General features: G+C 32.6%; 2 protein-coding genes across 2 annotated transcripts; both read left to right on the forward strand.

Moving 5' to 3' along the window:
• The first annotated feature begins 420 nt into the window (after positions 1 to 420).
• Positions 421 to 8,770, forward strand: LOC111918262 (kinesin-like protein KIN-7D, mitochondrial). The gene is made up of 25 exons (XM_023913953.3): positions 421 to 1,131; positions 1,238 to 1,335; positions 1,460 to 1,549; positions 1,678 to 1,730; positions 2,576 to 2,641; positions 2,882 to 2,935; positions 3,065 to 3,124; positions 3,256 to 3,334; positions 3,577 to 3,644; positions 4,381 to 4,437; positions 4,521 to 4,625; positions 4,708 to 4,812; positions 4,910 to 5,017; positions 5,118 to 5,252; positions 5,352 to 5,528; positions 5,634 to 5,744; positions 5,889 to 6,026; positions 6,148 to 6,267; positions 6,364 to 6,414; positions 6,499 to 6,546; positions 6,633 to 6,755; positions 6,840 to 7,529; positions 7,763 to 7,904; positions 7,988 to 8,103; positions 8,589 to 8,770. Exons 1-24 carry the CDS (start codon positions 782 to 784, stop codon positions 8,071 to 8,073), a joined length of 3,114 nt encoding a protein of 1,037 aa, XP_023769721.1. The 5' UTR covers positions 421 to 781; the 3' UTR covers positions 8,074 to 8,103; positions 8,589 to 8,770.
• A 7,629-nt stretch (positions 8,771 to 16,399) lies between these two features.
• Positions 16,400 to 22,547, forward strand: LOC111918261 (V-type proton ATPase subunit a3). The gene is made up of 18 exons (XM_023913952.3): positions 16,400 to 16,689; positions 17,277 to 17,321; positions 17,496 to 17,618; positions 17,698 to 17,805; positions 17,887 to 17,997; positions 18,203 to 18,376; positions 18,449 to 18,586; positions 18,667 to 18,774; positions 18,934 to 19,041; positions 19,137 to 19,285; positions 19,376 to 19,529; positions 19,676 to 19,836; positions 20,798 to 21,004; positions 21,089 to 21,272; positions 21,409 to 21,492; positions 21,570 to 21,766; positions 21,987 to 22,046; positions 22,137 to 22,547. Exons 1-18 carry the CDS (start codon positions 16,537 to 16,539, stop codon positions 22,339 to 22,341), a joined length of 2,469 nt encoding a protein of 822 aa, XP_023769720.1. The 5' UTR covers positions 16,400 to 16,536; the 3' UTR covers positions 22,342 to 22,547.
• The last annotated feature ends 264 nt before the right edge of the window (positions 22,548 to 22,811 follow it).

Genomic DNA, 22,811 nt, shown 5'->3' on the forward strand with positions numbered 1-22,811 from the left:
TTAAAAAAAGTAAACATATTTGTTTGAATATCGGAGTAAATGTTTTTTAAGTAACAAAATTATATTTTATATAAATATGTTTTTATCATAAAACCAAAATATTTCACATTCTAATTGATTTTTAATCATACAAGTGTGATAGACGGATTAAATATTTATTTATATATACTATATTTTATTCTATTAAATATGTAACGTTTTTTTTACTCTATCATTTTACACAAATGTCATAAATTAGATAACTACATTTTTAATAGATTAAGTATAATATAAGTTAAATAATAGTTTTATTGATTGTAAATTAAAAACTATTGCATATATGCAAAATTAAATATTAAATATAAAATTTTAAATTAACGAATTAAATATCTAAAAAGGTTAAATAAACTTAAAAAATATCCTTCCATTGTTCGATTACCTCCCTCCCACTCTCTCTCTCTCTCTCTCTCTCTCTCTGCTCGCGTTTTGTCGTAAACCAGAAGAAACACACACACACACCCCATTTCCTACCACACAGTTTCTCTCTCTGTACGTATATGAAAGTATATAGACATACACCCTGACTTTCTCTCTCTAGAGGAGCTTCTCGATCAGATATATATACAATACTGTGATTTTCTCTCTCTAGAGGAGCTTCGAATCACTCACCGACTGAACCAATGTTGGTTTTAGGTTCTACTAACCAAGGAACATGGGGGAACTCTGACATATTCAATGTTTTTAATTGAGTTATTATTGGTTGATTTTGTCCGGTTGTTGAATCTGTGAGTTAAATCGGTCAATGGCAGCTTCCTCTTCAAGAGGACGAAGCAGTTCACCATTTCCCAACCAGAAGCCTTCAAGTCCGTTTTCATCATCTTCATCGTCTTCATCTTTCAAGCAGACAGTACATCGTTCATCATCCTCCGCTACAACTTTCTACGGAGGCGGCTCAGGGAACGGTTACGGTTCAAGATCTGATACTCTTGGTCGGACTACATCTGAATCGATGTACTCTCGAGGTGCTTACGACGCGCCTTCGCCTGTAGATTATCCGTCTGCCGATGAGTTGATAGATGAGCCGATTGATGAATTCTCCAGACCGGCAGGAGGTGACAGCATTTCCGTCACGATTCGGTTTAGGCCTTTGAGGTAATTTCGAGATCTTGAATTTGAATTGGTTTTAGGTATATCCGAAGTGTTTGGTTTGGATTTGCTACAGTTCCAAGACAATGTGATAAATTTGTGGTGTCTGTAGTGAAAGAGAGTATCAGAGAGGAGATGAGATTGCGTGGTACGCCGACGGAGATAAACTTGTGCGCAATGAGTACAATCCGGCCACTTCATATGCGTTTGGTACAAACTTTGGCCTTCTCGATTATTAAATAAACCAACCTAAAATGGTTACAACACTGGTTGAAGTTAAAATGGAAGTTCATCTCAGATTAGGGTTACTTTCCTTGTATGTTCTGTATAACAGATAGAGTGTTTGGATCCTTTGCGGAGACTCATGAAGTGTATGAAGTAGCTGCTGGACCTGTTATAAAGGCTGCTATGGACGGCATAAATGGTGTGGTAAAACTAGATCCAATTTAAAAAACACTATTATGCTAATTTTCTGAGTTTATTCATCGTACAAATTAAAAAGAGGGATTGAGCAAAACACTAGTTGGGGCTAATGTATGACTGCAAATGCAGGAACTGTATTTGCATATGGTGTAACAAGCAGTGGGAAGACACATACTATGCATGTAAGCACAATTTTTTTTCCTGTGATATTAATGAACTGTAATGATCTTGAGTGGTATTTACAAGCTCATATTGCATTTAAGATGGCAGTTAAGTAAGAATATAGTATGTGTAACCCATTGTTTGAGGAGTTTAATTAATATTGGTTATGGAGTAAATGAGTAATAGCTGATATGTATCATAAAAAGGATATGATAGGAGCTTGTGGTCTATAGCAATTAGCATTTAGCAATACATCCAATTTAAATTGGACTTTATCTTCAGTGGCTACTGGCTAGCCATTAAGCAGCTCTGTTGATAAATATGAGTGTCTATTAGCAAAAGATCCATATATTGCATGTTGTTAAGTTATACAGATAGACAAGACCTGAAACATAGTTCATACAATGATTGCTGAATTTGTCCATTTTGATGAATTTGAGTACTATCCAAAGTACGCTATATACTTCCAGCGTGTCTATAGCAAGATATCAGTGCAGCAAATAATAAATTGTCAGTGATGATACCTGGAGTAAGAATACAACCATAAGTTGTATCTATTAAGTATAGTAAATTTTGCAGGATTATTTTAAGTGACAAATTCATTGTAGTAGGATAAGTGAATTAAATGCTAGATTTTAAAGGTGGCATTCTGTAATCTCTCTAGGTTTAAGAGCTTGTAGCAGCTAGAAAGTATGCTATTGGGTGTAACTGTTTATATTTTATAGAACTGAAATGTAGCACAAATTCACAAAAACAGAAAGCAAAGTTGTTACCTAATGGTTGTTTGTACTTTGTATTTCCCTTCACACTCTGTAGTTGCTTTATGTTCTCCAGAACTCTTTATTCTTCTTATTTCTTTTCACAGGGTGATCATAATTCTCCAGGAATAATACCTTTGGCAATAAAGGACGTTTTCAGCATTATACAGGATGTAAGTGTTCTTCTAGAACTCCCTCTTATATATATGTGTGTACTTGCTTACGTTACATACATGATATATGTATGAAAATATACACACATACATATACATAAATACATAATACACATACATTACATATATTCATAAAAATACACACACACACATTCTGTGTGCAGTTTTGGTATGTTTGCTTTATTATTTATGTCATGATTCTTTTTTATGAATAATGAACACCTTGCATTTACTTTTCAGACGCCAGGAAGGGAGTTCTTATTGCGAGTGTCCTACATTGAGATATATAATGAGGTTTCTTTTCTCATGGCCAACAATATATGTAGTTGCTTTATTTTTGATTGAGGATCATAAATGAACTTTATAAGCAACATTCTTTGATTCACCATGCTCTGCTTAAGTGCTTATGCTTTCTCATGTCAGGTGATCAATGATCTACTTGATCCAACAGGACAAAATCTGCGTGTTCGAGAAGATTCACAGGTTTCTCCATTAACTTACCAGAATTATATATTGCATAATCATCATGTTATTGGTATTATATCATCATGTTATGTGGTGATAAATTTATATATATTTGTGTGTTCTTATTATTATTTTCTATTCATGAAAAGGGTACATATGTTGAGGGTATAAAGGAAGAGGTGGTTTTGTCTCCTGGACATGCCCTTTCTTTCATTGCTGCTGGTGAAGGTACTGCTCAATCTATCTCTCTCTCTCTCTCTCTCTCTCTCTCTCTGTGTGTGTGTGTGTGTGTATATATATATATATATATATATATATATATATATATATATGTATATATTCTAGAGATCCTAAGGTTAAATCTACTATAGATAATTTTCTGTGTGTGCATATTAGATCAACTTATATGATTGGGAATGATTTACATAGATATGAATACAATCTTACTCTTTTTTATTTATTGTATGCAGAGCACAGGCACATTGGTTCAAATAATTTTAATCTTCTTAGCAGCCGTAGTCACACAATATTTACCCTGGTATGTGATTCACATGAAGTTTATATCTGTACTTTTTCATCTTTTTATGAGCTTACATTTGTTATGATATAAATATATCTTATAAACATATTCAGTTTCTGAGTTTATGCTGTTGACTTTGTTTACTTTTCAAGGTCAGAAAGCAAGAAAATTCAAAAAAAGAACGTAAACAAATAAATGATATTGAAAGAACATGACATAATTAGTTCAAAGATAATAAACGAGTATTTCCAATGCTACAAACTGCAAATTATTAAGTGAACAACTAAAAGAAACTAGTTAACTAGATATGGGAATAATGAAATAATGTAAGTGTAAAAAACACAGTTACAAAAGTGAACTAACCTTTTTAACAGTAACATAAACTTGACAACTAGAGAAATTGACAGCTGAAATAATCAATTTACAGTAACATTATGAGTTACGACATAAATTTAATAACTAAATTATCTGCTAAAATTTAAAACTGACGGATAAATTATTTGCTGAACTAACACTGTCATAAACTTAACTAAATCAACAGCTGAAAGCTTACAATCAAGTTAACAGATAAATCAACGTTAAACATGTAACAAATAAAACAGCTGAAGTTATATAATAACAAAATTACAAAACTGAACTAACAATTTAAGACTTTATTACTCAACAGCTAAGTAGGTCAACTGCTAAAAAAATAAACTTATGTGTTTCATTGTTAACTGTATCAACGATCTCTAACATATATTTGAACTTGCAGATGATTGAAAGTAGTGCTCATGGTGATGAATATGATGGAGTCATATTTTCTCAACTTGTATGTCCACGCCTTGTTTTAAAGTCTCCCTATTATTATATCACTTAATTTTTATTCGAAATCATTTTTCTATTTTTTTCTAGAATTTAATCGATCTAGCGGGATCAGAGAGCTCAAAAACTGAAACAACAGGACTGAGAAGGAAAGAAGGATCTTACATAAACAAAAGTCTTCTAACCCTTGGAACTGTAAGAGAATTTGGATTTCTTCAATATAAAATCTATTAAATTTATAAAATTGGATAATGTTTTTGAACTGTGGAAATCACAGGTAATTGGAAAACTTAGTGAGGGAAAGGCATCTCATGTTCCTTACAGAGATTCAAAACTTACTCGCATTCTACAGTCTTCATTGAGTGGCCATGGCCATGTTTCAGTAAGCATTAATAAACTTGACTTTTTAAGTTATATATATTCATTACAAAGAATTTGTATCTTTGACCCATAATCCAATTTTTTTTTTCTCTTTCCAGCTTATTTGTACTATAACTCCAGCATCTAGTAGCATGGAGGAGACTCACAATACATTAAAATTTGCAAGCAGGGCAAAACGTATTGAAATCTATGCCTCTCGCAATAAGGTTTGTTAATTGTTATGACATGATGACATCAGCATTTTTATCTGTTTTTCAGTTTACTAAAAACACAAGTATTAATCTTAAACTATTCATCTTATTACAGATTATTGATGAAAAATCTTTGATTAAGAAGTACCAAAGAGAGATATCAGCTCTTAAGCTAGAGCTTGATCAATTTCGTAGAGGGATGCTTGTAGGAGGTGTCAATCCAGAAGAGATAATGACATTAAAACAGAAGGTTCTATTTCATTTTCTTTTTTTTTTTATTCGCTATTAGTACAAATTCTTTGTGTATAAATTAGTTCACTCTTTTTATGTTTTAAAATTTGTATTATAGTTGGAAGAAGGACAAGTGAAAATGCAATCACGATTAGAAGAAGAGGAAGAAGCCAAAGCTGCTCTCATGAGCCGAATTCAGAGGCTCACAAAGCTAATACTTGTTTCCTCAAAACATACAATTCCTGGGTTGACCGATGCATCTGGTCAACAGAGTCTTTCTGTTAATGATGATGATGTTAGTTTAAACATTCTCAATTTAATTTCCCATGTTTTACATGACCTCACAATGGAATTTTAAGAATTAATGATTTAACCTTTTTGTTGATGCTATTTGTTTCAGAATGGTTCTCTACTCTTGAACAGTGACTTAATTTCTGGTGATTCTATCACCGAGTCAACTCAACCGGGTGAAGTCATTAGTCGTTCTGCCAGTGGTATAAAGCTGCTAACAGTATGTTTCATGGAGCTCTCATCTCTTAATATCACATTTCAACACATACATGATAGTTCTACTTTTATATAAATATATAAAGTAGAAAGAAACCTTAGTGTTTTAGTATGTTTTGTTTGACTTTGACTTTGTCTTTGACCACAGGGTGGACTTTCAATAGATGAAATGGACCTTCTAGTTGAAAGAGTGAAAATGCTTGCAGGAGAGATTGCCTTCAATTCAAGTACCATGAAACGTTTAGTAGAACAATCTGCAAATGATCCTGAGAGCTCAAAAACCCAAGTAAAGCTTTGTTACCCCTCTTTCCTCCGTATATATATATATATATATATATATATATATATATATATATATATTATATTCAAATCCTTTAGATTACTTATAAACATATGGTGATAATCAGATAGAGGACCTGGAGCGTGAAATAGAAGAAAAAAGAAGGCAAATGAGGGCTTTGGAAAGACAGATTGTTGAAAGCAATGAAGCTTCAATTTCTAATACATCATTGACTGATATGCAACAGGTGCACTTTTTCTCTCTTTATTTTTTCTTACTTATTTATTGTCTTTCCACAATCTATACATTATCAACATTTCCTTTTTTTGTTACTCCAAAACAGACAATGATGAAGTTAATGACACAGTGTGATGAAAAGGGTTTTGAGCTAGAGGTTAGTATCAACATTTTAACCCAACTCATGACATTAATTGCTAATGATTTTCCTCAAAAGTCAAAACATCTTCTATAATTGCAGATCATGTCAGCAGACAACCGCATCCTCCAGGAAGAATTGCAAAACAGGGTATCTGTATTTATAATTTATAATACATCGTTTATTTTGTATTTAAAATAACACATGTTTTCTTAATTTTCTTTATTCTATTGCAGTGTACTGAAGTTAAAGAACTGCAAGAAAGAATCATGTTGCTTGAACAGCAGCTCCTTACATCTTCAGAACATCCAAGATCCAAAGATTACATCGATGAGCTAAGAACACAAATCAAGATTCAGGTATGTTATATAACTTATATTGTTATTTAGCAAAGTTCAATTCTGGCAAATAATTAATTTAATCCTTTTTATATATTTAATCAGGAGGTAGAAAATGAAAAATTAAAGCTGGAACAAATTCACATTCTAGAGGAGAACAGCGGATTATGTGTACAGAATCAGAAACTTTCAGAAGAAGCTTCATATGCTAAGGAATTAGCTTCAGCTGCTGCGGTTGAACTCAAGAATCTAGCCGGTGAAATTACCAAACTGTCCCTAGAAAATGCAAAACTTGAAAAGGAGTTAATGTCTGCTTGCGAGTTGGGAAATTCAAAATCTAGAAAGTATGATGCTAAAAATGGTCGGAAAGGGCGATCTTCCAGCCGAGTCAAAGATGATTTTGACTCATGGAATCTTGACCCTGAAGATTTAAAAATGGAGTTACAAGCAAGGAAGCAAAGGGAAGCGAGACTTGAGGCTGCTTTGTCTGAGAAGGAAGTTATAGAAGAGGAATATAGGAAAAAAGCTGAGGAAATGAAGAAGAAAGAAGCGGCTTTGGAGAATGATTTGGCTAATATGTGGGTTCTTGTTGCTCAGTTGAAGAAAGAGGCGAAAGGCGTAACAGTTAATGAATCGAATAGTAATGGAACTGAGAGGGGTGAAACTGTAAATTTCCGGAAAATAGAAAATGGTGGTGGTCGTGATAATATAGTTGTTAAAGAGAGACAAGTTTTGGATGGTTCAGAAAAAGCGCATGATGTGGCGAAAGAAGAACCCCTTGTTGCTCGCTTGAAGGTACTTACATCTCTTTTAAACTAAAAAAGGGTAAAATGGTCATTTGCTCATGTCCAAAAACAAAACACAAGACTTTAGTGCAAGTTTTTGTTTGGCTTAATGGACTTAATCTGGAAACAATCATTTGTTATTCAACATCTTTTTTTTTTAAACAGAAGGGTAAAATTGTCATTTACTCACATTCGTTGCTATTTCATGAGTGATAATTAAGTAAAATGTGCACATGTATATAGGCTCGAATGCAAGAGATGAAGGAGAAGGAGAAAGAGGTGAGTTACAACAATGGAAATGGGGGAGATGCAAATTCTCATGTATGTAAAGTATGCTTTGAGTCACCAACAACAACAATGCTTCTTCCTTGCAGACATTTTAGTTGTAAGTTTCTTTAAACTTCAAGCTTGGTTGCTATTTCAATACTTGTTAAATACTTACATTTTTGCCCTTTTTGGCTTTTGCAGTGTGTAAATCTTGTTCACTTGCCTGTTCCGAATGTCCAATCTGCCGAACCAAAATTGCAGATAGAATTTTTGCTTTCACTTCTTGATATTTGCACTTTGCCTCCCTCAAAATGAAGGTACGCCAACTTTCTTTTTCTTCTTCAATACAGAGCTTTACAACTTTGGTCCTTGAGTATGCCTATATATATATATATATATATATATATATATATATATATATATATATATATATATATATATATATATATATATATTTTATTTCAGTTTGGTCCTTATTTCATGTTTTTATAACGTTTTTGGTGTTTGTTCCAAGTAAAAAGTAAAATGACTATTTTTGGGAAAGTTACCTCTTTGGTCCTTGAGCATGGCTGATTTTTCGATTTTGGCCCCGAAAGGTTTCTATTGAACATGGACCAAAAATGTTATAAGAACTTCAAATAAGGACCAAATTTATAAGAAAAAACTTTTTGGGACCAAAATTGGAAAAGAAAGTCAGTTATATTTAGGGACCAAAAGTGTAATTTACTCTTTTTGATATTAACAAAGTATATTCAATGCCTTTTTTGTAACACATTTTGAGCTATGTGTTGGTGTCCTGCAGGAGTTTTTTTTTTCATGGAGGAATGAGGATAAATCCCCTTTGTGGGTGTCATTAAACTGTGTATGTAAAAACTGTTGAAAAAAGGTATAGTCATGTTTTGTTTTGTGTATGTATTTAATATTTATAATTCCAAACTCCTGTAATTTTAAACGTTAGTACAATAGAAAAGACCAATTCATCTACGTATTCTCTCACCTTCTGAATTGTGATCATGGGTTAATGTTAAAAAAATTATTTAATTGGAATCATATCTAAATTGTGGGAAAATGACTTGCTAAGGTAATTAACTTTTTCGTATGTTCACATCTGGGTAAGTATCTTTTTTTTGTACACATCTAGGTAACAAACTTGTTGGAAGTGTTCACATATGACCATTATGACCTGCTATAGCAGGTTACATCCTAGATGTGAATACTTTCAACAAGTTCGTTACCTAGATGTGTACAAAAAAATAGTTACCCAAATATGAACAAAACGAAAAGTAAGAATAAATGACACGAATGGTCCCTGTGGTTTGGGGGAATTTATGTTTTTGGTCCCTAACTTATTTTTTTAACTCGGATGGTCCCTACTGTTTATTTTTGTTGCGCGTTTGGTCATGTCTTACCTAAAAAGACTATTGTGCCCTTATTAATTTATTTTTTAATTAACTTTCTTATTTATGTATTTATTTTTTATATATTTAAAAAAATTAATAGACCTCACATATCTGTATCTACTCACCATCTCATCTCTTATCCTCCTCAACTTCTTTTTATTTTTCATCTTTAGTAATATCGACATCTTCACCATCTCTTTTTTTCGGTCCTTCTACTGTCTCTTCATCTTTAGTGGGTTGTGGTTAGGGTTGTTCATTATTTGGATAAAACCGAATTGTCCAACTGGACAATTTGGATTTGACTATTTGGTTTGGATATTCGGATATTCGGATTTTTGAATTGGTTTTCAATAAAACCGAATTATTATTTTGGATTTCAGATTGATTTTCAATAAAACCGAATTGTCCAAAAAAACCGAATAACAATTTGTTATGTATTTATTTTCAATATATCTATAATTATTTATTAATTATATAATTTTTTTTAAATAAGTTCAAAAAGTTTTACCTAATAAAAGACAATAATATATACTTTCTTTCAAAAGTTTTTTATCTATTAAATAATAAACTATAATATGTCTTTTTAGTAGTTGTTTATAAATTTTAAATCACAAATAAATAATTTGTTTTTGCTTCTTCTGTAAAATTAGATTATATTATAATTCTCTGTCCTTTTAAAATGTTATGGTTTTTGAAAACCGAATTATAAAAACCGATCCAACCGAATTGTAATTGGATCGGATCGGATCGGATTTGAATTTAGTTTGGACTATTTGGATCCATATTTTGAAAAACCGAAATCAATTTGGATTTACTTAATTAGATCGGATTGAACCGATCCATCCAAACGAACACCCTTAGTTGTGGTGTTGATTCGACGGAGGTGAATGAACGAAAAAAAGAGATTGTGAAGATGTCGATATCACTAGAGATGAAAAATAAATAGAAGTTGATGAGGATGAGAAATGGAATGGTGAGGAGATACAAATATGTGGGGTCTATTAATTTTTTTAATATGTAAAAAAATAAATACATAAATATGAAAGTTAATTAAAAAATAAATTAATAAGGGCACAATAGTCTTTTTAGATAAGATAGTGACCAAACGCGCAACAAAAATAAACAGTAAGGACAATTCGAGTTAAAAAAAATAAATTAGGGACCAAAAACACAAATTCCCCCAAACCATAGGGACCACTCGTGTAATTTACTCTTACTTTTCGTTATGTTCATATTTAGGTAACTATCTTTTTTTTGTACACATCTAGGTAACGAACTTATTGAAAGTGTTCATATCTAGGATATAACCTGCTACAGCAGGTCATAATGGTCATATGTGAACACTTCCAACAAGTTTGTTACCTAAATTTATACAAAAAAAAAAATAATTACCCAAATATGAACATACGGAAAAGTTAATTACCATAGTAAGTCATTTTCCCCTAAATTGTTGGCATTTTGTACCTTAACACTAAATCAATATCAATCAATATAACGCTAGCCAAATACAAATGTCATACAAAGGGTTATATTCAGCAAAACCAGTTGGTTGCTTAAAGTTAGAAGCTCTAAGTTTGTAACTTTTATCTGTATAAAAATGTTCAACAAAAGTAGCTTGTAAGTTTTTGAAATGTGTAAAATGAATTTAAAACGTAAAAAATTAAAAGTTAAACCATCCTCGTAGTTGTTAAAAGTTATTTGAAATATTCAGAAAATAAGATTATAGTAAGATTATTATAAGATAATACCTTATGCCAGAAGAAAAAAATACAATAAGATTATATTTCTATTAAAAAGTCATGGCCTTATCGTTAATGAATACAAAATATAAGATTTTTCGGAAGATTACCGGCTGAAATCCCAAATGTTCAAACGATTACCAATTACTTATCATTTAGCTATTTTTGGGAAAGATCACGAGACAAGATTAATATGAACTTGAATATTTAATCAATATAAATAGTTCAAACTCTAGACTTCGGTTGTGGGTGAGTTATAATAATAGTTAATTTCCTTGGCACAAATAAAATCTTATGAATTTTTCGAAACTTATATTGTAATGCTCTTTCTTGTTTTCATAACTACTTTCAGGCAAATATTTGTTGGGTTAATGTCACAAAAATCCTAAAGTTGTCAATTTTACCCAAAGTCGTTTTTTATGTTGGTTAATGCCTCACATTTAGCTAAATTTTATCATTTTTGGACATTTATTCGGTTTTGCTCTCCCTAGCCGGTGAACCAAGCCTCCTGGATGCTTACTTGGATACATTTGCTGACGTGACAGCTAACATAACATGCCACATCTGACTTGGCACACTCATAAGATAAAGAGAAGTGTTGTTAAAGAAAATGGGCAATATTAAGGCAACGCCTTTAACCACCCAATTTGGGGAGTTTTTGATATCTTTATCTCTGAATTATATATAATCTGATTAACTGGAAAATTTTATAACAACAACAACAACAACAACAACAACAACAACAACAACAATAATAATAATAATAATAATAATAATAATAATAATAATAATAATAATAAAGTAGACATATAAAGGCATCTCTCCTAGCATTATATCATGCAAATCTTGAGCATATCCTTAGCCCTAACTAGCATTTGATTCACAGATTCACACATCAAAGCATATCACAAAACATGTATGGGTGTTTTGGGAAAACTTACTTGACCTCGGTGAATTGCATGCACCACACCCTTATTATTTTATTAGAAAATCCTTTTATAAAACATTTCTTTCTGAAAATTTTACCAAACCCTCAGTTTGAGTTCAGACACACCTAATAATATGCCCGAATTTCCAAACTAAGGCTCTAATACCAAATGATGAACGAACAAGAAACAAAACGTCATAATACACTCTTTACACAAAATACCCTTCAACTATATATCACATTTTATTTCAAATAATAAATAGGAGATTGCAAGGATAATATATTTTCAACATCCCCCTCAATCGAAATATTTATTTCCTTTTCTGAAAACATCAATAAGACCCATTTTATTTATTAAAAAATCATGTTGTTTTACACTCAAAGACTTCGTAAGAATATCAACATTTTGTTCAGAAGAATCTATTTTAACCAATTTCAATACACCACTAGCAATTTTTTCTCTAACAAAATGTAGATCAATTTCAAAATGCTTTGTCCTTTCATGAAATACAGGATTAAGAGCTAACTTAATCGTTAAATCATTATCACAAAAAATAGAAAAAGGAATAAGATTTTTAACTTCTAGTTTAAACAAAATCTTTAAGACCCAAATTATTTCACAAGTAATAGAACCATGAACTCTATACTCTGATTCAGTAGAAGACCTAGAAACAATAGATTGTTTCTTACTCTTCCAAGAAATCAAACAATTATTAAGATAAACCATATAACCTGATACATACCTCCTTGTGGCTAAACACTTAGCCCAGTATGCACCAACAAAACCTTTTAATTCAAACACACTTGACTTAATTAAAGCAACTCCTTTTCGAGGGCTACTTTTCAAATATCTCAACAATCTGAAAGCAATGTTTAAATGAGATTTTCTTGGTTTGTGCATATATTGACTAAGAACCTGAACTGCATAAGAAATATCATTTCTTGTAATTGTAAGATAAATAAGTTTACCTATCAACTTTTGAAATTCTGTTTTATTTTCAAACAATCTATCTTTTTCATCAGTATCACCTGAACTTACAATAAAATTTGTTTCCAAATGTGTACTTATAGGTTTACAACCAAGCATCCCATACTCATGCAATAATTCCAGGCAGTACTTTCTTTAATTTAAACATAAACCATCATCAAAATTTATTACCTCTATTCCAAGAAAATATTTAAGGATTCCAAGATCCTTAATTAAAAATTGAGCCCACAATCATCATGAACCTAATCCCAAGAAGGCCCATAGTCCATCCATGGACCAAGTTCAAAAGTCCAATGGCCCAACAAGGCCCAAACCTTAAAAGCCTAAATAATCCCGAGTCCAAAAGCCCCAAACGAAGAAAACCCACTTCACCTCGTACGCTTGATGTATTCCTCGTACGCACGACGTACGAGTGTTGACTCGAAATCAGGTAGCTAACCCAATACGCGCAACATACCAGTAATTACGCCCCGTATACCGGCCAGAGCCCCATTTGTCTAATTTTGTCTTAACCACTAAAACTCTTAATGTCCAAATCTCAGATCTACTTCATTTCAAGGTATTAATGCATAAAGTTTGCAACTTTATCACCTTGGATGTCTTAATGGGACCCAAAATCCGATTTTGTCCATTAAGACCCATAATAAGGACTCTAATTCATGCATGAACCAATATGATTCATCAATATGACACCTTTTTACACAAGGAACATCAGAGGGGCTAAGATCTAGCATCCTAGCTCATGGAGCGACTCAAACTCCCATAAAGAACCCAAAAGACCATAAGCTCAAAAACAAGCTCTAATCTCAATCTAACACAAAAGGTTCCAATATAAGAACTTTATACCTTCTGGAGCTAGCAAACTTGATGAAGATTCTGGATCTACAACCTTAAGTCTAACCAAAGCTTGATTACCAAGCACCACCTTCTTCAATGCACACCAAAACAACACAAAATTACTTCCAAAGCTCAAGAACACACTATGGGAGGCTAGGGTTTCCATCATAGGGTATAGGGGAGTGGAGGCTTATCAATAGAGGGTCCAAGGGTATAGGTTGCTTAAATATGGCACAAATCCTAAAAATTAGGGTTTGCCCCTGCATTACGTACGCCATGCGTACTCCCACATACGCCCCGTGTATGTGGGTGAACCTACAAACCTGAGATGAGATAGTACGCTAAGCGTACTCATAGAGTATGCCCCGTGTATTAGCTAGGGACCAAAATGATAGAATTTACATTAAGGGGTTAAAAGGAAACATATTAAATCTCGAATGTTAAATTCTTCTTCTTCTTCTTCAAGAACACCACCAAGACACACAAATGAGCTCAAGGTGCACTCTTCACACTTAGGGTTAGATGGAGGGACGATTTTTAGGTGGAGGCTGATGAGGGTAAAGGTCTTGGGGCCAAAAAGATGTTTAAATAGGGTCCAAACCCCAAAATTTAGCGTTTGACAACCTCGCACGTATGCCCTGCATACTTGATGTACGCCTAACATACAAAGTTCTCGCATGTATGCCTTGCGTACGAAATGTACACCCAACATACTAAGCCTCAACCAAAATACCAAAATGCCGATGTGGGCCATTTTTCAATCCTTCTCAAGCACAAGGGCCAAAATGCAATATTTCTTCCTACATATGATTAAAATTGAAATTACCTCATCATCGGGATGTTACACCTAATTATAAGGAGGCTTCTAGAGTGCCTTATTAGGGCATCCCAAAACCGTCCCCCATGGGAAGGTTATGGAACACTTCATTTGTTCAACTTTTGAACAATTTTAGCTTAGCCTCTGCACCTTTAATTAATACTAATTAATCCAAAAAATTAATTCCAATTAATTTATGATTAAATCTTAATTAATTATTAATATATTAATCATATAATATATTAACAAATCATTTATTATAATTTACTAATCATATAATAATCTTATATATATATATATATATATATATATATATATATATATATATATATATATATATATATATATTCTCTACAAATGTCATTCTAACCAAAAATGACTTTGTTTCTAATTACAAGTATATACCAATTTAGTTATGAGCTTAGAAACCTTAATCTAACACAATGTCAATAGGAGCCATGAAGAGTTTATTGTTGAAAACATGATCAACCATCGCTATTTGAAGATGATTAGTATAACTAAATCAAGCATTCTCTAGACCATCTACTTATTTTTTTATATTCAAATGAAAAACAAGAAACTAGAATTACATGGTACAATACAAAGAGTTATTAGCACATGAGTCTGTAACAAACATTTACTGATTTCTACTTGGCTTTGAAAGCATGAAAACTCCTATTAATTGTTTGCCTATTAAATTTATCAGACTCTTTTAGCATTACGTCTTTTTAACCTTTTATCTAGGTTAACTGTAGATTGTTTTCCTATTTATAATTGTCTTTTCTGTTCCTTGTAATATACCTTTTCTCGATAATGAAATCCTAACAATATTTCTCTCTATTGTTTTATTAGCTCACATGATACTATTTTATTAGCTCATATGATATTAGAGCTCTATACAATCCTTTTATTAGAAAAATTAGCATTTTTTGGTATGATTTTCTTGTTCGTTTTTTCTTCTGCTGGCTATGAATTGTTTAATCTCGATGGTTTTGTTTGAATTCAACTCTATTACTTGAAGTTACAATGATATGATATTTAGTAAACTAAAAGACTTTATTATGAGAAAACAACTTTTTGCCAAACAACAAAATAAAGGTAATATGAAAAAATAATAGATAACTTTATTTAATATTTGATGATGAAATTTGTTTTATCATAAACCTAACATGTTAAATCCTTACAATTACAACACTCATCAACCCACATTGAACAAACTATATCTATTATATGAACGGTAAATCAAATAATCAACAATCAATTATTATGATCATGAAATTGACTTTTAACCAAAAAAACTTAGACGAAAGAATTACAACCGTGAAAACCTCCTACTCTATAATTAACAAAATTCAAATTCGAATCATTTGTCAATCTCAATCCCAAAACAACAAAACTACACTTTAAAAGTATAACATTTTTTTTTTGTGTGACGTCTAAGGTTGGTGAGAATTGTGCTGAATTCACCAAGCTTTCACCTCAACCAAATCCTTTCCAACTCAATCTAACTTTTCCAAAAAGAGGGAAACAACAACCACATGCAATCACAAGATTCACAACAACATAAAAACCCAACATTGTGAGCATTGGGTGTTTGCCTAGCCATATCAGCATGTTGTGCGGCTTGTGCCCATACCGAGCCCACTAACTTTAGCATGATATAAAACCGATTATCCAATAAACATAAATATATTATATTATAATTAGAATATATAAAACCTATTAATCTGAACATAACAAACAAAACACTTACGCAAACACCCGTTTAATGTGTAATTCATGACATACACGTGTATATTCCGAAACTATTAAAATATAAAACTCTATTGGCCTATTCGCTGTAAATTATAGCCCAATTATTATTTTACTTTTTTTAGAAAGAAAAAAAAAACAGAAAAAATAAAATATCAATCGGAAGAACGTGGCTGCTGTGAAAACATAGAGGCGGTAATACAGAGACTCTGGGTTCATCTTGTTTCTCTGCTGCCGAGATACTGATCGATCTCGACGAACGATTCTGATCGCAATCGAAAGTCTACAGATGGCGGAGCACGGCGGCGGAGGCGGATGTTGTCCGCCGATGGATCTGTTCCGTTCAGAGCCGATGCACTTAATACAAGTCATTATTCCAATCGAGTCTGCTCGCTTGACCGTCTCTTACCTTGGAGATATCGGCCTCATTCAATTCAAAGACGTCAGCACTTACTCTCTCTATACCTGCGATTATAATTTTTACAGATCATTGTTGTTATTGATGTAATTGTTGTGAATTCTTGGTGCATCGTGAGTTTAGCTAGTAGTGATTTGCAAACTGAGGTTTGGACGTTAGTTGATTTATTACAAGTAGGGTGTTGCTACGTTTTACGTGAGTGGTATTGATTGATCGAGCTGAAAGTTAGGGTTGGTTGGCTGAATTCAGCATCGTGATTTTTTTTTTTCGATTTGATCTTTACGTTTTTAGCAAGTTATATACTATAGCTATCTATGAATAGCTGAAATAGTCGTTTGATTCGTTACTCCACAATTTCTTTTAGGGTAGCGGAATAAGCCAGTGAATAAAAATGAAGTTAGTTATCTCAGAAAGGGCTTTGATGGCATATATATATAGTCGATAAAGGTTTGATTGAGAGATAATGCTTGATTCCACTAGCACAATAATAAAAAAGAACAAATCTAGAAGAGCTTTTTATACTTTTCAAACTTTACCTTTTAGTGTATCTTCTTGTTTTGTGAATTTGGTTTCTAATATAGGTCTAATCTTAATGTTATTGGTATCTACAGCTGAACGTAGAGAAAAGCCCTTTTCAGAGAACATATGCAGGCCAGGTGAGTTTTAATCTTCCTTTGAACACTTGACTACTCATTACCCTTTGAGTCTTAAATTAGGAATAGAATTTGGCATTTGCAATTGAAGTTTGGAAATTGTAAGCTTTGACATTGGTTTACTTCTTGAAACTTTTATTTATTGGATCTGTATTTTAACTTGCTTCTTTTGTGAAGATTAAAAGATGTGCAGAATTGGCACGGAAGCTGCGTTTCTTCAAAGATCAAATGTCAAAGGCAGATATCATTCCCTCTGGGAAACTCGATACCAAAGCTGGCCTTAATCTAGATGACCTTGAGGTATATACAACTTTTCTTATCCATACATAAACTTATACCATCTTTAAACTTAATTTTTTTTCCTCTTGTGGTCTTTTAGGTGAATCTTGGAGATCTTGAAGCCGAGCTTGTTGAAATCAATGCAAATAGTGAAAAATTGCAGCGTGGCTATAATGAGCTTGTAGAATATAAGCTTGTTCTGCAAAAGGTATATCTTATGCCAGTTCTTTTTCCACACTATTGGCTACCCTTTTACTCTTTTCATTTATGGTAAATAACTGTTTCATAGGCTGGAGAGTTTTTCAAAGTGGCTCAAAGCAGTGCTTCAGAACATCAGGGAGAAGGTTCATCACATCAGGGTGCTGAAGAATCTTTGGAAACTCCTCTATTGAATGATCAGGTACATGTTATGTAATCATTAGTTTATTTCATTAGTCATTACTGAGTGTAGGTTTGACATGTACATGATTCTTTCTGATATGAGAGTGTGAAGGCTTGAAATCAGGATAGTTGAATAGTATAGGGTGTTCTTTGACCTGTTTGTGCTTTTAAATTTTAACTTTTTTCCCCTTCTTTCCATGATTCTTTCTGATTATTGTGTATAGGAGTCGACAGTTGACCAAGGAAAGCAAGTCAAACTAGGGTATATCACTGGGCTTGTGGCTAAAGAAAAAGCCATGGCTTTTGAAAGAATTCTGTTTCGTGCTACAAGGGGTAATGTCTTTTTAAGGCAATCTTCTGTTGATGAAGCTGTTACTGATCCTAGTTCAGGAGAAAAGGTTAGTTCCAATTTCCACGTCAGCTAATACCTGTCATCCATGTCAGCATTAAACATGACTACTGCTTTACAGGTTCAAAAAAGCGTCTTTGTGGTTTTCTTTTCTGGAGAAAGAGCCAAGAGCAAGATTCTTAAGATATGTGAAGCTTTTGGAGCAAATCGTTACCCTTTTCCAGAAGATTTGAGCAAACAAGCACAAATGATAACTGAGGTACACAGAATTCTTGATATTTATAAAATAGAATTTAATCAAATTAGGACACTGATTATATAAAAAATGTAACTTTTCAGGTATCTGGAAGGCTATCTGAACTGAAGACAACAATAGATACTGGACTTGTGCATCGTACTAATTTGTTGGAAACTATTGCAAAACAATATGAACAATGGAATGACCTGGTATGTGTAATAAAGAGAAAATTGCAGGAAATAGCAACATACTTTATTCTTTTTACTAATTTAAGAATTGTTTTTTTCTTTTTCTTTATAAAGATGATTTTTTTTTTTTTTATTTTATTTTTTTAATAACATTGACTTCATTATGTTTGCTAATTTAAGGTTCGAAAGGAGAAATCTATTTATCACACGCTAAATATGCTTAGCATTGATGTAACAAAGAAGTGTCTTGTTGCTGAAGGATGGAGTCCCATATTTGCAACCCAACAGGTTTATATCACTCTCTACTATATATATGTTTTGATGAGTTTTAAATATTATGCTCGAAGGTTGTAAAATTACGTGTCTGCCCCTTGTCTTTGCAGATTCAAGAAGCACTCCAGCAGGCTACAATTGATGCTAAGTCACAAGTGGGTGCGATTTTCCAAGTTTTGCATACGAAAGAAATGCCCCCAACTTATTTCAGGACAAATAAATTTACCGAGTCTTTTCAAACAATTGTTGATGCATATGGGTAAGCATTTCTGTAGGGGTAAATGGAAGAAGCAGCAATGTGATTTGAAAAATGTAATCCAATTATTATATGAATTTCATGTTGCTACAGTGTTGCAAGGTATCAAGAAGCAAACCCTGGAGTATACACTGTTGTCACGTTTCCATTTCTTTTTGCTGTGATGTTTGGTGATTGGGGGCATGGAATATGCATCCTGATTGCAGCTTTATTTTTAATACTCAAGGAAAAGAAATACTCAAGTCAGGTAAGTAACCAGTTTTTTTTTTTTTATATATATATATATATATATATATATATATATATATATATATATATATATATATATATATATATATTACTTAATCTTATGAGAGAGATTTTGAATTTATAATTTATATGAAATGAATACAGAAACTTGGAGACATAATGGAAATGACTTTTGGGGGTCGATATGTTATATTCTTGATGGCTTTGTTTTCAATCTACACGGGTTTGATATATAATGAGTTTTTCTCGGTTCCTTTTGAGTTATTTAGTCCATCAGCCTATGCCTGTCGTGATGATGCCTGCAGGTACTTACCCCACCCCACCCCACCCCCTTGTTTGTGTTATCTTTGAGTAAATTGCATTTTTGGCCCCTAAGTATGAATGGTTTTTTCATTTTTGGTCCTTATTTGAGGTTTTTGTAACGTTTTTGGTTCCTGTCCCAAGTAAATCAACTAAATTTTTGGGACTAGAATTGAAAGTATCAGCTATACCTGGGGACCAAAACTAGTCATTTTACTTGGAAGGGAGACAAAAAATGTCACAAGAACCTCAAATAAGGACCAAAGTTGCAAGACAACTTTTTTTTTTTTTGAGTAAGTTATATTTTTGGCCCCCTAGTGTAGTTGTATAGCTATTTTTGCAAATTTGGTCCCAAAAAGTTCCCCTAGTGTAGCTAAGTTTTGCAAATTTGGTCCCAAAATGTTGTCTTGCAACTTTAGTCCTTATTTGAGGTTTTTATAACGTTTTGGTCCCTGGTCCAAGTAAAATGACTATACTTTTTTGGAGTTTTGGGACCAAAAATGCAAAACTCAGCTATAATGAGGGACCAAAGTAGTCATTCTATTTAGGACTGGAATGGAAAACATTATAAGAACCTCAAATAAAAAGACCAAAATTGCAAGACAAACTTTTTGGGAAGTAAATTGTAAAAATCAGCTAATACTCGGTGACCAAAAGCAGTCAATTTACTTGGATCAAGGCGAAAACGTTACATGAACCTCAAATAAGGATCAAAATTGCAAATATCTGCTATACTTAGGGACCATTTTACTTGGAACAGGTAAGAAAAACGCTACAAGAACCTCAAAATAAGGACAAAAGTTGCAAGAAAAAAAACTAATTAGGACCAAAAATAACCATTTTACATGGAACAGGACCCAGATTACAAAAAAATCTTTTTGGTACCAAAATTGCAAAAACCAGCTATACTCAGGGACCAAAAATGTAATAATTATTTATCTTGTTAATCTTTTATTGTGCATGCAGTGAGGCTACGACTATAGGTTTAATAAAGGTGGGTGACACATACCCATTTGGTGTGGACCCCGTATGGCATGGAAGTCGAAGTGAATTACCATTTCTCAATTCTTTAAAGATGAAAATGTCAATTCTTCTTGGTGTTGCACAAATGAACCTTGGAATAGTTTTGAGCTTTTTCAATGCTATCTACTTCAAGAACAGTGTCAATGTCTGGTGAGTTCTGTTAACCATATTTCAATTATGTATGTATGTATGTTTACTAATTAATAATTATATCATATGTTGCAAAATGTTCAGGTTCCAATTTATACCCCAGATGATATTTTTAAACGGTCTATTTGGCTACCTTTCACTCCTTATTATTTTGAAGTGGATCACTGGTTCCAAAGCTGATTTATATCATGTAATGATATATATGTTCCTTAGCCCCACTGATGATCTTGCTGAAAATGAGCTTTTCCCAAATCAGAAAACCGTTCAGGTTCAATTCTCTTCCTCCCAACACTAATTTATAACTAGAAAACCAAATAAATAATAAAGCAAAAAATTTTATTTTTTATAAAAATAAACTTTATTCAACTAAAGTTTAATAGAAATGATTTCATTGACAATGGCAGCTTGTGTTACTACTTCTATCCTTAATTGCTGTCCCATGGATGCTGCTACCCAAGCCTTTCATTTTAAAGGCACAGCATAACAGGGTATGTCATGTTTTTTTTTTTTTTTTTTTTTTTTTTTGATAAATATTAAAAGACCATATTTAATGTTCCACTTCCAGACACACCAAGGTGATTCCTACGTGGCACTTGAAGGGACTGATGAGTCACTGGTGGAGGGAGGTCATCATGGCTCCCATGATCATGAAGAGGAATTTGAGTTCAGTGAAGTGTTTGTTCATCAACTTATTCATACAATTGAGTTTGTACTTGGGGCTGTCTCAAATACTGCTTCCTATCTTCGTTTATGGGCACTCAGGTAAATTTTAATCTTCTTTTTTTTTTTTTTTGTTTAAAAAAAAAATATATTAGAAAGGGCAAGATAGTCTTTTCACGTAGAACAGGGACAACCAAAACCATAGGGACGCAACGCAAACCTATCAACTTTTTAAAAGTTGGACTGTAACTGCAACTGTGACCAAACCGCAGGGACCATTTCTGCAACTTTTTATGTCTGATAACGAAACTTGTAATTTCAGCTTGGCGCATTCGGAATTATCCACTGTGTTCTACGAGAAGGTTCTTCTTCTTGCTTGGGGGTAAGTTTTCTAATCAACATCAGTCTAATGCATGTATATCTACACAAACATTATTATTAATTTTTTTTAAAAAAAAAAATTTATAAATAGGTACAATAATGTGATTATTCTTGGTGTGGGGATAATTGTATTTGTGTTTGCAACTGTGGGGGTGTTGTTGGTGATGGAAACACTTAGTGCCTTTCTACACGCGTTAAGGCTTCACTGGGTGGAGTTTCAAAACAAGTTTTATGAAGGAGATGGCTACAAATTTGCTCCCTTTTCATTCGCGTTGCTAGTTAACGAGGACGAATGATCACGTGCCACCTGTCCATATTTGCATTTGTAATTTTCCTATCTTGGACGATATATGTGTAAAAAACAATGAGAAGTGAGACCTTTCCACCATTTTTTTTTCACCAATAAGAAGAGCATTCTAGTGGCTTAATGTGAAGTGTCATAAGTTATAACACTTTGTATTTGATGACATTTTGGTAATGAGAATTTGTTTATTTATGCAAATTATTTATGTTTATGTTCCAAAAAGTTTGGACTTTTGACTAATTGTGTTTGGTTGTTGAAGTTAAACGTGTACTTTATCGATCGTTATGGTTGTTGAATATGATTAAAAAGAGTAAAGTGGTATAAAACTAATCTATTCTTTTCAAGTGTAAATTACATTCAGTTTTATTGGTTCTGTTCCAAAAAAATTTATCTTGTTTTTGGTCTTAAGCTCTTTTGTTACAGTTTTGATATATATTTCAAGTAAAATGAGTAAAATCACGA

The sequence above is a fragment of the Lactuca sativa genome, chromosome 9 (genome assembly GCF_002870075.4).
Source record: "Lactuca sativa cultivar Salinas chromosome 9, Lsat_Salinas_v11, whole genome shotgun sequence".
In the NCBI taxonomy this organism is placed as follows: Eukaryota; Viridiplantae; Streptophyta; class Magnoliopsida; order Asterales; family Asteraceae; genus Lactuca; species Lactuca sativa.